We start from the raw sequence: 15,760 nt of genomic DNA on the forward strand, positions 1-15,760 counted from the left end.
TACTGCCTGCATCCCACAGATGAGGCTTCGCTTGTTTGCACAGCCCGGTTGCTGGCATGCCACAGCCCAGTGCCAGTCCATGGACTGGGGGTTGAGGACCTCTACCTTATGTGCTCTCATTGTGCTCTCATTGCCACAATCATTTCCAAATACGACAGCAATGCAGATACATTTTATATTTATTATTTTTTAAGGGAAGCTAACCCTACACTATAGATGGGCATATATATTTTCACCAAGTTACACAACTGCATAATTTTTTTTATTAGATATACTGTTTTATTATCTCATTATTATTTTTTCCATTCCCTAAAAGAATGTTTCTGTTTCTACTCTTTTAATGCAAAGGCTGGTCACAGACCGTAATAAAGATATTTGATTTGATTTGATATTCTATGTAAGTGATACAATTTGATTTTGAGTTACCTAGATGTCTAGATTATTCTGACATACAGTCATTTTATTTCAAGACAGGAAGAATGGCTGGTTACTGCCATTCTCACTTTGAATTTAACTGTTAATGTTTCTCTTTTGTTTAAATCAGGCTTGCATAATGCTCATCAAATGTTATTAGCCAGGAAACAGTTCTACGAGCTCTATGTTAGGATTTAGGTAAAGTCCTGTACCATTGTATTTAATGGCCAGTATACTTCTCAACAGCCTACACATAAGATAATGAAATTTTAAAACTTTTAAAGGAAATAATTTAAAGGAGGGACTGAAGACACTGTTTCAGAGGGCAATTTTTTATGCTTGATGTCTGGTTTAGGCTGTTTATGGATAGCAATAGCACTTAGATTTATATACCGCTTTACAGTGCTTTGTTACAGCCCTCTCTAAGCGGTTTATAGAGTCAGCACATTGCCCCCAACAATTTGGGTCCTCATTTTACCCACCTCAGAAGGATGGAAGGCTGAGTCAACCTTGAGTCTGGTGAGATTTGAACAGCCAAATTGCAGGTAGCCAGCAGTCAGCAGAAGTAGCCTGCAGTACTGCACTCTAACCACTGCGCCACCACGGCTCATGATGATAATTCCAACTTTTCTCAATTTCTGTAGACTTATTTCCATATGGGGCAGAATTGAGTAGGAACTCTGTGGAAAACTATGGAGGTATCACTTCAGAATACAAGCAGGTGATAAATTTAACAGAATAACAGAATTAGAAGGAACCTTGGAGGTCTTCTAGTGCAACCCCCTGCTCAAGTAGGAGACTCTACATCATTCCAGACAAGTGGCTGTCCAGTCTCTTCTTAAAAGCCTCCAGTGACAAAGCACCCCAACTTCTGGAGGTAAGCTGTTCCACGAGCTAATTGTTCTCAGTGTTAGGAAATTTCTCTTTAGTTCTAGGTTGCTTCTCTCCTTAATTAGTTTCCAACCATTGCTTCTTGTCTTGCCTTCTGGTGCTTTGGAAAACAGGTTGACCCCCTCTTCTTTGTGACAGCCCCTCAAATATTGGAACCCCTGCTATCATGTCACCCCAAATCCTTCTTTTCACTAGACTAGACATATCCAATTCCTGCAACCCCTCTTCATGTGTTTTAGCCTCCAGCCCTCTGAAAAAATGTTTTTTTAAATATCTCTAAAAATGTTTTAAAAATATCCCCATCCACCCCAGCAACAACAGCAAGAAAACACACATCTCCTGGAAACAGAATAAAGCAAACCAATAAAGCAGGATAGATTACATCCCTTCTTTATGGGCTAATTTTAATTAAAAAAACAAAAAATATGGGCAAACATTAAATAATTAAACAGTACAAATTCAGAGTTAAAAAAAAAAAGAACACAGACTCTCATTTGGCTGAATGTTTAAACCAAGATTTCTGTCTGTTTGCTTGAAGCCAATCCTTTTATCTTTTTTAATTATTTAGAAATAATTTCCATTAAAATACAACAAGAGCCAACAAGAATAATGGAATGGCTGTCCATAGTAAAACTAAAGATTAAAATGATTACAACATAAAAAAAATATATCAGAGGTTAAAGATTTGGGGAAATCTGGGGAAAATAGGTTTTGGCCTATTAAAGTCATCTCAAGTGTCTCAATAGCAAAAGCTTCTCGGAGAAAAGACTCACACAATGCTAGCTTCTCCATGGTAAACCATCTGCTTCAACAGCAGCCATATCTGGAAAAAAGCCTCTGGAAAAATCTTAGTTTTTGGCAATTCAACCGAGATATATTTTTCTAACATCACTGTCTTAAATCAGGAAGGACTTCAGACATAATTTGAAGACTATCTCAACAAATGAAGAGATCTGGATTATGAATATGCTCAAAATCTCAGTCATAAGGAAACCATATTACCTGTTTTTGGGATCGTTGTGGAAAATGTAACTTCACCTGTAGCACAACATGCAGTGCTATGAGCACTGGTGGGAAATGTTGTGGGTTTAGTTTGTATGAAATTATCTGGGTTTGACACTTCAGTTTGTGCTGGGATAGTGGAGAAAAATTCCAGAATTCCTGAAGAAGGAGGATTATGGGGAGGTGTTACAACCTACGAGACAAATTGCAGGAATATATCATTATTGTATTTTTTTTTCACATTCTTATACAACGTTGAAAAACAAGAATGTATTGGAAGATCTAGATTCAAAATTTTAGTCTAGCTAGAATCAACAACATTATCAGAAAAGTCTGGAAAAATACTATATGTTCCCAAATTCCCAAGAATTGCACAAATTATGCATTTGTGCAAGCAGTTTTCTGGGATGCTTCCAATTCTGTTACAAAACTTGGACTGAAACTGGGTGACATCCCTGGCAATGTGCAATATGCCTGCAAACCAGGGTGGATAAAAATCAATGATTTTTTAAAAAAAATATAAAAAATCAGATTTTTCTGATTTAAATCGGATTTTTTTGATTTAAATCGGATTTTTTTGATTTTTATAGAATTTATTTTAATAAAAAACTTTTGAGGTAAAAATCTATCGTAAGATAGTTTTCTATTTAAGATACATAAATAATTTAGTTTATTCAGCATGAAATGGAGCTTAATTATGTAGCATGAGGCTGTATATTCTGCAACACTGGGACTATCGGTGAGTCAACAATGGGTCAAAGGAGTAGCAGAGATGACAGTTGCTCTTTAAAAATTATGATTTAAATCGAGTTGATTTAAATCAAGTCTTTTTACTAGTGATTTAAATCATGATTTAAATTGTGATTTAAATCAACTCGATTTAAATCAAATCCACCCTGCTACAAACTCTAAAGAAAAAAACTCAATCTGAGCAAGAAAAAACAAATAAAGAAAAAAAGAGCCACAGGAAAATATATGAATAATACAGAATATTAAAAATGCCTTTGATCTGATAACATGCTTACATATGAGATGGACATAGTACTAGTATATCTTCTTCATATGAGCTGCTCTCAAAAAAAACTACATGAAAAATAATAAGTTTAAGAAATAGAATGTGTAAACAAAGCACAATTATATGAATTGTCCAACTTTGATAAAGTACACTTAGTGTGGTTAACTCAAACCTAAAAAGTTAACCATTACATTGCCACAATTAAACCATCAAACAAAGACTGCAAAAACCGATTGCTTTATTACATTAGGCTAAAACCCTATTACTGAAATAGGCTTAGATTTACATATAATTAGCAATTTTATCCCAGTGTAGTGTTAATGACATCCTTGCAAAAAAACCAACATAGTTGCTGTTTTACTTTGTTAAGTTTGTTAAGAACACCCTTTTAAAATTTCCTTTCATCTGCTACATTCCACAAAAGAGAAGATATGGCAGCTATTAAAGCTGCTTTTACTGCAGAGCTTAGCAGAACATATTTATTTTCTAACGCTATTTTTTTGTCCTTATTATAATTATGCATTTCAAATTAAATAATATTGCACATTTCTTTTTCACGCTACTGGAGCCTCCAAAGACTTTTAGCTCCCTAATCTGGGAGCAAATCCATGCACAGAATTGGCATATAATATCAGAGAATTAAAACCTGAGTGGAAGCACTCTCATTTCTTCTGTAATATCACTCCATCATCATCATATTCCTGGACTCAGAGATTTCTGATTGTTCTTATTTATGGCACATCTGGATTGCTCCAACTGGACTCTTTCCATCAGAAAAAAATAGCCACAATGAAGCATCAAATATCTTTAAACTTTAGTTGACTGCTGTGGCCAAGCTAGAATTCAAGTGTTTATTCCTCTGAAATGAACTTAGAATTGGAAGCAAAAATTAAATTTTATCTTCTTCTCTGGCATACTAGGGTAGCAACTAACAAAGTCTAGATTATTATTAAACTTTTGTTCGCTATGAATTTTTGCTTGATTTAACCATTGGACAAGCTTCCAAAGACTGTGTTTCAGATATTTTTTGGTGGTTAAATGTTTCTTTTTAATGTGTGCACAAAAATACCTGTGCATAGAGAATCCACTTATATATAAGAATTGCTAATCTATTTTCAAAGAACTATGGTTTGTTTATCAAGAGTTATGCTTCACTTATAAATATATAGGGTTCTTTAAGTCATTTGTATTAGTCAAAATAATAATCCCCATATTTTAAAGGGTCCCAAGAGAATGTGATAAAATAAATGAATTAAGGATTGCATATTTCCTTTGAAGAGGCAATACTTTCTAACCCATTCCCATTGTTTTTAATTTGGATAACACCATTATATACACAGATTTATTCCTTCTCTTTTCATTCTTCTTTTAGTAATTAGCAAAAACTGAAGATCCAAGCAGCAGTTCCAGTGATTTATCAATAGCAATAACACTTACCCTGTTTCCTCCAAAATAAGACATCCCCTGATAATAAGCCCAGATAATAAGATAATAATCGGGCTTTTGAGCGCATGGCAATAAAGCAAAGCACTTATTTCAGGGTTCAAAAAAATATAAGACAGGGTCTTATTTTGGGGAAAACATGGTATATACCGCTTCATAGTGCTTTATAGCCCTCTCTAAGTGGTTTACAGAGTCAGCATATTGCCCCCAACAATCTGGGTCTTCATTTTACTGACCTCAGAAAGATGGAAGGCTGAGTCAACTTTGAGCTGGTCAGGATCGAACTGCTGGCAGTCAGCAGAATTAGCCTGCAATACTGCATTCTAACCACTGTGCCACCACAGCTCTCTAACAAAATGTCTTTTTATTTTAATGCAGCCTCTTAATAGAGCAATCCAAACTGAATAATTACATTGGCTTCATTTAGGTTAATGTACCTATGTGGCAGGGAGCTTCAGTATACAGCCAGGAAGCGACTGGATCTTTTTCCTATCACACATGCACTCATGATTTCTTCACTCATAAAAGGATGTTTAAAGAAATCTGCTTTGCCTTTTTTTTTTTTTTTTTTTTTGCCTGCTCAGAATTTCGTCAAGAATGAACAAATGAATTTGCTGCTATTTAAAGTTATCCATTTGGGTAGGGAATTTGTGGTCCTCTGGGTGCCGACTAGCATCAAATAATATTGCAAGGAACCTGCAATACTTGCTCAGCCCTGGTCATTGGACACATACAATATCCCAAAAGATAAAGTGTGAAGACAGACAAAAGGAAATACTTCTTCTCATGCCTTGCTGTATGAAAGTATTAGTTTATGGAATTTGCTGCCACAAGATATAGTTAACGTGACAATTGAATTAATAAAGGTGATGTCTGCCACATTGTATGGCAGCCTTCCAAACTGGCTAGGGGATCCAGCATTAATTATTTTGTAGTATATTTTATATTCCAACTACTATCGTTCCCTTGGCCTAAGATATAGAGAGAGAACAGGGAAGACTATTATAGTTCCAAGTTCAGTCTTTTGTGTGCTTGTTCACCTTCCAAAGCATCTTGTTGGTCACTGTCAAAATTATTGATTTAGATACCTTTGTGATCCAACCCAATGGGAATATGTACATATTCACACTAATTGTGAATACCTTCCATCAAAGTATATGTACATAAGTCTTAGGATGCACCAATGATAATGGCAAATAATTGTGTGTGTGTAAATACATACCTCCTCCTCCCAGCTTCTGTTCACTTCATTTTTAGTTGGAAGAAAATCAAAATCATTTGTAGATTTATCCAGCAAGCCCAAAACATCTGTCAACTTTTCAGGATGTTCAGTGGTAGGAATACTTTCAGATGTATTTACATTTGAAGGGCTTCCCAAATAAACTTCGTTTTGAGGCGCCTCTTCCTGTTTGTCTCCATTACTGAGCCCTGAAGAATTGAAGCCATTCTCAGTGGTCACCACGGATCCCCAATCTGCATAGTTAATGGCCTCCTTCTCCTCAGGCTTGAGGCCAAGTTGAAAAGGATTCTGATCCATCTCACCATATTCATTGGCATAGTCCTCAAGACTGTGCTCTTTGCTGAGGAAGGAGAGCTCCTTTAGGCTACCAATTTCCTCAGAGGGGTCACTTGCCAATGCCATGGAGCGGATCACATTGGATGGCACCTGCCCATATCCTAGCAAGGTGGCTGGTCTCTGGGGAGCTCTGACCACGAAGGTCAGATAGGACTTCACCTTCTCCATTTTCTTGGGCTCACAAGTTCCTTTAGGTTGGCAACTGACTACATAGCAATGCCGCTCAAACATCCAGGCCAAGTCGCAATCGGAAAGATCACAACAAGCTGCCAGGCAATCCGACATGGACGCAGCACGTGGGACCCGCATAATTTTAGTTGTTTCTAAATTGGGAAGTATTGCGTCTGTGTACTTGATGCCTTCTGTGCACTGCTGACAGGAACACCCTGAAAAATAGATTTTGGTATAAGTAAAACCTAAATTTTAGGGGGGAGGGAAATTTATCATTTCTGATTTACATTTTACATACTGTGTTTCTCCAAAAACAAGACCAGGTCTTATATTAATTTTTACTCCAAAAGACGCATTAGGTCTTATTTTCCAGTTGGGTCTTATTTTCGGGGAAACACAGAACTATAATGTAACTCAGTGAATGTCCCTTTAAATTTTTCATGGCTCTTTTTACAATTATTGCTATTTGAAATATTTACATGATTAACTATTTGAAGCTGACAAGGCTATCACAGCCTCATCACAGATAGCATCTTTTTCAATGGTTCTGTCATTATTTCCTTCCCTTTTTCTTTCACCTTTGGAAATATAAGGGTTAGGAAATGCGGAGAGAGGTCAAAACCAATTCAAGAGAGCTATAAAGTAAAACCAGAAGAAAATTACACTTATCTCTAATTAAAACCCAAAGAACAGAAAATTCAACTCCCTCTGGGTTGTTTTTTTAAAATCAAATTTCATATATTTTTAAATTGCCAGAGAAATCTAGAGTAGGACTTTTAGCAAAACTGAATAACAAAGCCGCATGCTGAATCATCAAAAAAAATATTGTCTTGTTTGTTGAGCAGCAGCAATTTTCTCCATGAGAAACCTGCATGCTACTTCTGAGCAAGGAGTGTTCTATTCAGGGCTGCTTCTGTGACAAATACCTTCTCAAGGACCTGTAGTATCTCTGTTCTTATTATTTTTAATATCCACTGTTATTTACAAATGTCTCGGCTACATGGAGCCAGAAAGTGGGAAGTCAGAATGGAAAGATGGAAAGGTTTGATTCAGCACTACCTCTCCTAAAAGCTTTGCCAGCTTCTATGCACAGTGGGTAATTTTAGCTAAGTACATCCTTACTTTTCTCATATGATTTCAGAAGGAATTAACCTTCGTTACCTTAACAACAGCAATAGTAGGAGTGAGGGCTTACCTATTAAAACCACCAAGAGTAAACAGAAGATTCTCAGACCTGGCAGAAGAAACATCCTTTCGTAAGGTGGAAGTACCAAATCCTGGTCAGATTGCGGGATGGAAATTCTCCAATCTTATTTTAAGATTTCAAGAGGGGGAATCTGCAGTGTTGGCAAAAAAAAAAAAAAAAAAAAAGGAGTTAAAAGAAAGTCGTGGACATTAGTTGAAAAGTTAAACAACAAGTATATTTATTACCCTCTGGCTACAGAAGTAGGGACAATTGTAGTTGCAGAAAGTAAAAAAAAAATGAGGAAAGATGAAAGGACAATAATTTGAGTCTGTCTTTCTATAAAACCGTAGAAGAGTTCTACAGGTCTACCTTTCACAAGCAATAATATATTATAAATACTAATTTAAAAAGTATGAATATCTCTTGACTGTAGCTCTTACACAAGTATCTGCACCCAATATAATATGTTGTGGTTTATCCATCATTTGCTCAAAATAATTTTAATCAGGTAAATAATCCTCAAGGGCATTCTCCAAAGACCATGATACCTACATTAAATGAGTTTTAGTGCTTGTAACTCCCTCCTTTTAACAGTTGCAAGAGAAAGTTCCTTTGATGCCCAAGCAGAAAAGCAATGATTTGTTTTTTAAAAAAAGCAACTTTTAAAACTTTGCAGCTAGCCTTTAGCCCTTCTCTCCCTTGTCCCTTCCCTTCCAGCAGCTTATTCTAGATGACTTGCTTTTCCTGAAATCCACACAGTGATGGAAGGTGAGAAATGTGAGTGAGATTACCTCTGGTTCTGTGCATCATATCTTTGGAGACAGAGATCTAAATACAAAACTAGACTGCATGCTACCTGCCCATGATTCACCATTTTTCTATAAACTAGGACTGGCAAACCGGGATCAAAACAATCTAGATGTTAAAGCTTCCTCAATCACCATTTTTCCATTTTTAAATATCTTGAATGTCAGAGTCTTTAATTTTGGCTCCGGGATTTACCACGCAGTAGTATTTTTATAGCAGCTTACAGTAAAAACTACCAACTCTGGCTCAGATAAAATCAGTGCTACTCCTGTCCCAAATGCTATCAAACCAATAGAGAATATTTGTAGCTCAGGGTTGAACTGTGGGGTCCTTGATGCTTTCTGTGCTTGGTTGTTTTCTTGCTGACGTTCCAACCAGGTAACATCATCAGTGCTAGAAGGGAGTGGGCTTTGTTCTCATATTATATACTAGTGGCTTGCCCTGTCAGTATTGGTGGGATGTTCTTTGTGGTTCCTTGATTAGGCTGTTGTTTGCTGTTAGCTTTCTTGTTTGAGTTGGTAATTCCTTGATTGGGGTATTGTTTATGTCTTGGAGGTTCGTCTATTGTTATTTACATAGTTATTAAACTATGACATTTTTATTCACCTGCTATATGAATAAAAAGCAGACCAAATGTATTCCCCAGGGAGCAGAGCACATTAATGAAAGAGAAACAGTTCTCCTTCTTTGCTAGCCCATTCAATTTCTGTACATGGAAAGACTAATTTTCTTAATATGCAATGCCTTATCTTAAAAGAACAGTCAACATTGGCAACAGCATTTGAAACAGGTTAAAAAAATTAAATCTCCCACAATATTCCTACTTCTAGTCTAAAATAGAATTTAACCAATTAAAAGACTAATTCTGGAAAAAATGTGTACAATGAGAAACAAACATTAGAGCTGTAAAAACTGTTTCTTATAAAAGATGGAATTTTTAGATAGATGATAGATAGATAGATAGATAGATGGTAGATGATAGATGATAGATTGATAAGATAGATGATAGATAGATAGATGATAGATAGATAGATGATAGATGATAGATGATAGATTGACAGATAGATGATAGATAGATAGATGGTAGATAAATAGATGATAGATAGATAGATAGATAGACAGACAGACAGACAGACAGACAGACAGACAGACAGACAGACAGACAGAGACAGAGACAGAGACAGAGACAGTTAGGAAGACAGAGTCAGTCAGGTGTAGAGATTAAGGAATCAGGCTAGGAAGTGGGAGAATGGGAGCTCTGGCCCTGCCTTAGGCACAAAGCCAGCTGGGTGACCTTGGGCCAGTCACTTTCTTTCAGCCTGAGTAAAGAGGCAATGGCAAACCACTTCCAAAAAACCCTGCAAACAAAATTAAAGAAACTAATCTAGGCAGTAGGAAGGAGTCAACACTGACATGAAGGGGGGGGAAGGTAAGTTCCTAGGAAGGGTAAGTTTTGCACTGCTTCTTATTTATAGTAATTCTGTCAACAAAATAACTGCTGTAAGAACTAGGTCTCAGATAATCATCACCCAGACAAAGCTCCAGATGGTTAGTTCTAAAACAAAGGCAAAACATGAGTGTATAATATATGCCTCTGGTTAAAAGCTGAAGGAAATAAGACTGCAAGTGGGAAGTATGGCTTTAGCAGACCAAGGGACAGAATACAATTAATATAATTAGTCTGAAAAAAGATTAGCAACCCTAGCAGAGAACAATTATCATTGCATGATGGTGCAGATAAAAAAAAAATCATCTGAAAAGTCTCATTGGGTCACCAGCACTCAGCGGATTATAGAGACCTTACCTGTGAGAAATTTCTGAGACCACTGCAACACAAAGTTACCACTATTTAAAAGGGGTTTTTAATGACTATTTTCTCTTGGGGATCCCTTGACGTAGCCTCAGAGGACACTGTGGGCAAATTGGCACCAGAAATGGAGAGTTGTTCTTCCTTTGTCTAGAGCAGGAGTCAGCAACCTGCGGCTCTGGAGCCGCAGGTGGCTCTTTCATCCCTCTGCTGCAGCTCCCTGTCGCTCAAAATAGGTGGCACAACCGCCAATGTGCGACACCTGCCGGCACGTAATTTATTGAGCTTTTCGACCCCCGGTAGGCCAACCATGGATAAATCCAAGAAAAGAAAAGTTTTAGAAGAAAACAGAATGTTTAATTCAACTTCATATGCTATGTGGCCGCTCAAGAAATAGTCAGGCATAGGAAAGGTTTGTGGCTCCCGGTGTTTTCTTTTCTGTGGGAAAGAGGTCCAAATGGCTCTTCAAGTGTTTAAGGTTGCCGAGCCCTGGTCTAGAGAGTTGGACACCATACTGCTTAAAATGTATGGTTACCAGGCAACTGTAATACTATATTCATCAGTTCTCTGTTGACAAAGACAACTAATAAGGATTTTTATTCTTAACACTTTTTGTATGAAGCAGCTTAGTCCTCATATTTCCCCATATTTCCCCAAGCAAAGTATACAACCCAAACTACAAAAAAGATTGACCATGCAATTGGTTAACCAGCTCATTATGCATTGGCTGAAACAATGCTACCTCTACAGTTCAGGCACTTCCTTATTCAGGCTAAGCCGCTTTGAATTCAAGTAGACAAAGATGTATCATTACGGTCATGACTAAACATAAATGCACAGTATATACCAAAGGTAATTTAACAGACTTAAAAATAGTAGAAACATCTGATCCATAACTCTAAACAATATAAATGGAACTCTTGCCAAATGAACTGACCCTTTTTATTATTGCAGGAATGGAAAACCTCAATTGAGATAAATGGGGAAGGCCTTCCGAGTAGAGCAACTCCAGATTACCCTGGCACAACTCTATGACAGGGTTACAGTCAGTGGTGGGATTCAAATAATTTAACAACCGGTTCTCTGCCCTAATGATTTCTTCCAACAACCAGTTCGCCAAACTGCTCAGAAAGTTAACAACCGGTTCTCCCGAAGTGGTGCGAACCGGCTGAATCCCACCATTGGTTACAGTCCTGATTAGGTTTTAATACACCTTTTGCCTAGAGATATAGCATTAGTTTGGATGAAACATGCTTTGAGGTGAGGAAGAGAACCGAAATCAGAAATATTCTATGTAGAGTATACAGCAAAGACTGCAACTGTCTCTTCTTAAGCAAGTTATGGTGTAATGTACTTCTTTCCTCTTCATTGCACAAGTGTTATATAAACTGCAGCACTAAATGTTTTCAAGAAACAGTTATACGAAAATGGACTGAGGTCTGTCGGCAGTGTTTGTCACACATCAGAAGCACTTTGAAATGGAAAATACATGTTACTTGCTTGAATTTTACTACTCTAATCTCAAAGCCTGGATGCAAAAGGAGGAAAAACACTACTAAACACTGTATGCGAAAATGAGTGAGTGCTATTCTATTCCTGTTCCCAAGGAGTAAACACCATTGAACTCAATGCTATTCATTCCCCCCCCAATCACACAGATGATTAGAATCTGACAATCAGTTTAAGTGTTGCCAGTTTTTGACACTCTATGCAGCTGTCCAAAATATATATGTATGCTATATTTGGGTGTATTTCAATCTAACACTCCTTGTGTCAATTTTAAAGGGAGAACACCAGTCCCGAAGCATCCCATAAACATTGTGAACTATTCAGTATATGAAATGATAAATCATTTCATCAAGCAAGCAAGCAATCCTTGTTAGGCAGCCTTGGTGGCACAGCAGACTAAAGCACTGTTAAGTAACACCAGCTGCCTGCAATTACTGCAAGTTCAAATCTCACCAGGCTCAAGGTTGACTCAGCCTTCCATCACTTTGAGGTAGGTAAAATGAGGACCTGGTTTGTGGGGGCAATAAACTGACTTTGTATAAAAAAAAGAACACCGCTTTGGGGGGGGGGGGCGAAAGCCCTACTAAGCAGGTATATACAAAAGTATGAAGGCTATTGCTTAACGCATGGTAAGCCGCCCTGAGTCTCCAGAAAAGGGCGGCATATAAATTGAACCAATAAATAAATAAATAAATAAATAAATAAATAAATAAATAAATAAATAAATGCTATCCTTTGCCTTCAGCTTTTATTGGCCAGCCTGCTGTTACCAAGAGCCACGTCCATCATTTCGCAAAGCCAAATCAATTAAACGTCCCCCATCCTTCCAATCAACCTAGTAATTATATATTTGTTTTTCTTCAACTTCAGTCAGGTTGGGGGGGCGCCGGGGGGGGGCTTCTGACAGCCGCCTGGGCGGCTCTGTGTGAATTTCCCCCCCCCCCGCCTTGTCGCCCCTGCGAGAGAAATGCGATCTGCCATGTTTTTAAGGAATATCGATCTGGGGGAGAAAGGGGGGGGGGCAGCATCACCAGTTCCTGAGATGAGGTGAATGGAGCCTTTTTGGCCGACCGCACGGAGGAAGGGAGGCGTTACCTGGAATCGGCGAAGGCCTGTCGCATTTCCTCCCGGCAAACCAGATACCGGTGTCTATTGGGGAAACTCCCCGCCTGGGGATAAAGCAGCTTCGGATCTTCCCCCCAGAAACGCCCCGCGTCAAGACCTGCAGCAGAAGCGGCCGGGACAAAACCCAGCCGCCGCTGCCTTCCCCGGGCTCACGCCTGCTGCACTCACCGCAGCCGCCCACCCTGGTAGCGCCCCGGAGGGAGGGAGGGAGGCAGGCAGGGGGCATCTCCGCTTCGTCTTACCTGGCGACGGGCGGAGGAAATCCGCGGGACGAAGCCGCCTCCATCCGCTTCTCTGCCCCAGGACTTGGGTGGCCGTTCAGTGCGCGGTCCGGGGGGGGGGGTTGAGGGAAGTGGGTGTGGACACTCGGGGGCCAAGTAGCGAAGGATGCTCTGGGCCGGGAGATCCTGAGGTTTGCCAGGAAGGTGGGAGGGAGGAGGCTCTGGGCGTGCGCGGGGGACGGAGAGGACGGCGCCCTTCTCGCTTCGCTTTCCGACCCGTCCACCCGCGTCCGCCAGCCAGCACCAATCCCAACCCCGCCACCGAGGGCCCACGTTTGCCCTCCCCTCGGTTCTCTTCTGGGATCGCAGAAGGATCCCCTCCACCCGTGGAAGCCTCGGAGCGCGCTAAGGGTAATCGGGGTGGGGGGTCGGGTGTCGGGTGTGTAGACCAGACGTAGGAGACCGAAAGGACCAACATAGGCAACAGTGGGGTGGTTTTTATACCGGAGACTTTTGTGATTTGGTACTTGCACGGAAAAGGAACAGCAACGCTCTGTGTCTCCGTTATGTTGTTGATGCTTGATTTAATACAGGGGAGAAACAGAAAAAAAAGCAGTTCCATGTCACAAATGTATATATAGATAGATGGATGGATTTAGATTAGATATAGATATGATATATAGATTAGATAGATTAGATATACACACACCAACACACATACGGAAATACATACAGACACATATACAGTGTAGACAAATTTGTCTAATATAGACAAATTCTGTGTGTCCAATCATACTTGGCCAATAAATTCTCTTCTCTTCTCTTCTCTTCTCTTCTCTTCTCTTCTCTTCTCTTCTCTTCTCTTCTCTTCTCTTCTCTTCTCTTCTCTTCTCTTCTCTTCTCCTCTCCTCTCCTCTCCTCTCCTCTCCTCTTCCATTCTATTCTATTCTATTCTATTCATATATAATGACAGAGTTTTACACGGCAGGATCAATACAGGATAGCCATAATTTATAATTATCTATCCATAGGGAACATCCGTAAGCAACACATTCATAAATTGCAAGTGACATCAGTTTTCAATCAATTTACTAATTGAAGCCATAAGTTTTATCTTTCCAGTGTTGAAGGAAATCAGAAAGGTCAAGGGAATATAGCATTTTTGTCAAATGTACATAGGAAAGTTTATAACTATTTGTAGACCTGTTATGTAAGAGAAGAACATATTGGTTTTTTGATGCATGTTTCAGCATTGAACTGGGGTGGACTTTTTATGTTTAATGTTTAGTTGTATTTGATATTTTTTTCCTTTTTTCGTACACATGATTTTTTTTGTTGTTGTTGTTAGCTTTGGATGTTTGTTAGGGTTTTTTTCCCCTTTCTTTTGTATTTTATCTTTGGTGATAAAGAATAAATAAATGTTTTTTAAAAAAGGCCAAGGAAACCTATTGTCCAGCTATCAATTCCCACAGATTAAGTATAGTTCAAAACAATATGGACATCCAAAAATATTAACTATACTAGTTTGGCTATACTGGTATTTGTCACTCTCTAACAGACCATTGTTTCTCAGCCTCAGCAACTTTAAGATGTATGGACTTCAACTCCCAGAGTTCCTCAGCCAGCAGGGGAATAATAGAATAAATAGAATAAAAGCACTGCCACACTCTTTGTTCTGTATCCTGAGCAATTTTTTCACAATGTAAAGGAAAGGCTGCTGAGGAATCACTTTGCAGGAGAAGACTTTTTCACAACAGAAACCATGCACCAACCGACTTTATATTTAAGCAACCTCATTATTTCCAATTGTTTACTATATTTATTATTTCCTTATTTAGCATATGGCATATCATACATGGACTAGCAATATATATTAACATTTCATCTAGATTAGTAAAACACAATAAAATATAAATGTTAAAAGATCTATGTTCAAATATCAAAGTCAAAGCCATCTAACCACTGAAAGTGCAGCATCATTTATATTTTTTAAAAAATCAGACATTGGACTGGTGTATGCCCGCAGCTCACAGCCGGTCACGATATGATCTAGTTTGACATAGGACCTCACAATCACAGAAAGGAGGATACTATGCCTCATTTATACAGAGAGTCCTGACAGATGCCATATGAGGTGCAAATCTATTCAGGATTGCCCATTGCTCATGTGGTAGTTCAAAGCCTGGCACCCCACCTTTTTTATGGGCTCATTTATTTGTCTCCCTATGTCTGGGCATTCAGTGACCCATTTGGCTTTCCATTAGCAATAGAAGTTAAAGTGGTTGGGCAGATGTTGTGCAAGTGCCAGTGGGGACTTCCTGGATTTCAGTCTTCTGACGGATAAGTACATGCTCCAGTAGGAGTCGGTTGTTCATAATTTTTCTATACATCCTCACTAGTGAATCTTGCCTTTGTAAAGCTGGTAATGCTATATCGCTCAGAATAGGAAGCCAGCAATTTGGAGTGGTTTTAATACAGAGCGGTTTACTTATATTACTATATTATTATATTTGACAGCATGGTATCAGCAGTAACGTCCTTCAAGTTTTTGAGTTCTATAATCTCCCAGGACTTGAAATGGACACTTCACATT

At 38.7% G+C, this 15,760-nt stretch overlaps 1 protein-coding gene across 5 annotated transcripts in view; it reads right to left on the reverse strand.

The window, feature by feature from the left end:
* KIAA0319 (KIAA0319 ortholog) overlaps positions 1 to 13,640 on the reverse strand; it is a 34,672-nt gene extending 21,032 nt beyond the window's left edge. For 2 of the 5 annotated variants that reach the window (XM_087890362.1, XM_034429274.3), the window contains exons 1-4: positions 12,917 to 13,151; positions 7,708 to 7,849; positions 5,988 to 6,727; positions 2,308 to 2,500 (exon numbers count right to left, since the gene is read on the reverse strand). In XM_087890362.1, coding sequence (XP_087746488.1) covers positions 2,308 to 2,500; positions 5,988 to 6,727; positions 7,708 to 7,762 — 988 coding nt within the window. In that variant the 5' untranslated portion in view covers positions 7,763 to 7,849; positions 12,917 to 13,151. Of the gene's footprint in view, positions 1 to 2,307; positions 2,501 to 5,987; positions 6,728 to 7,707; positions 7,850 to 12,916; positions 13,152 to 13,188 lie in introns of those variants that run through there. The other 3 variants (XM_034429273.3, XM_034429275.3, XM_087890364.1) reach the window with 3 other exon arrangements.
* Positions 13,641 to 15,760: the final 2,120 nt, after the last annotated feature.

The sequence above is a fragment of the Pantherophis guttatus genome, chromosome 3 (genome assembly GCF_059756535.1).
Source record: "Pantherophis guttatus breed Tessera chromosome 3, ASM5975653v1, whole genome shotgun sequence".
In the NCBI taxonomy this organism is placed as follows: domain Eukaryota; kingdom Metazoa; phylum Chordata; class Lepidosauria; order Squamata; family Colubridae; genus Pantherophis; species Pantherophis guttatus.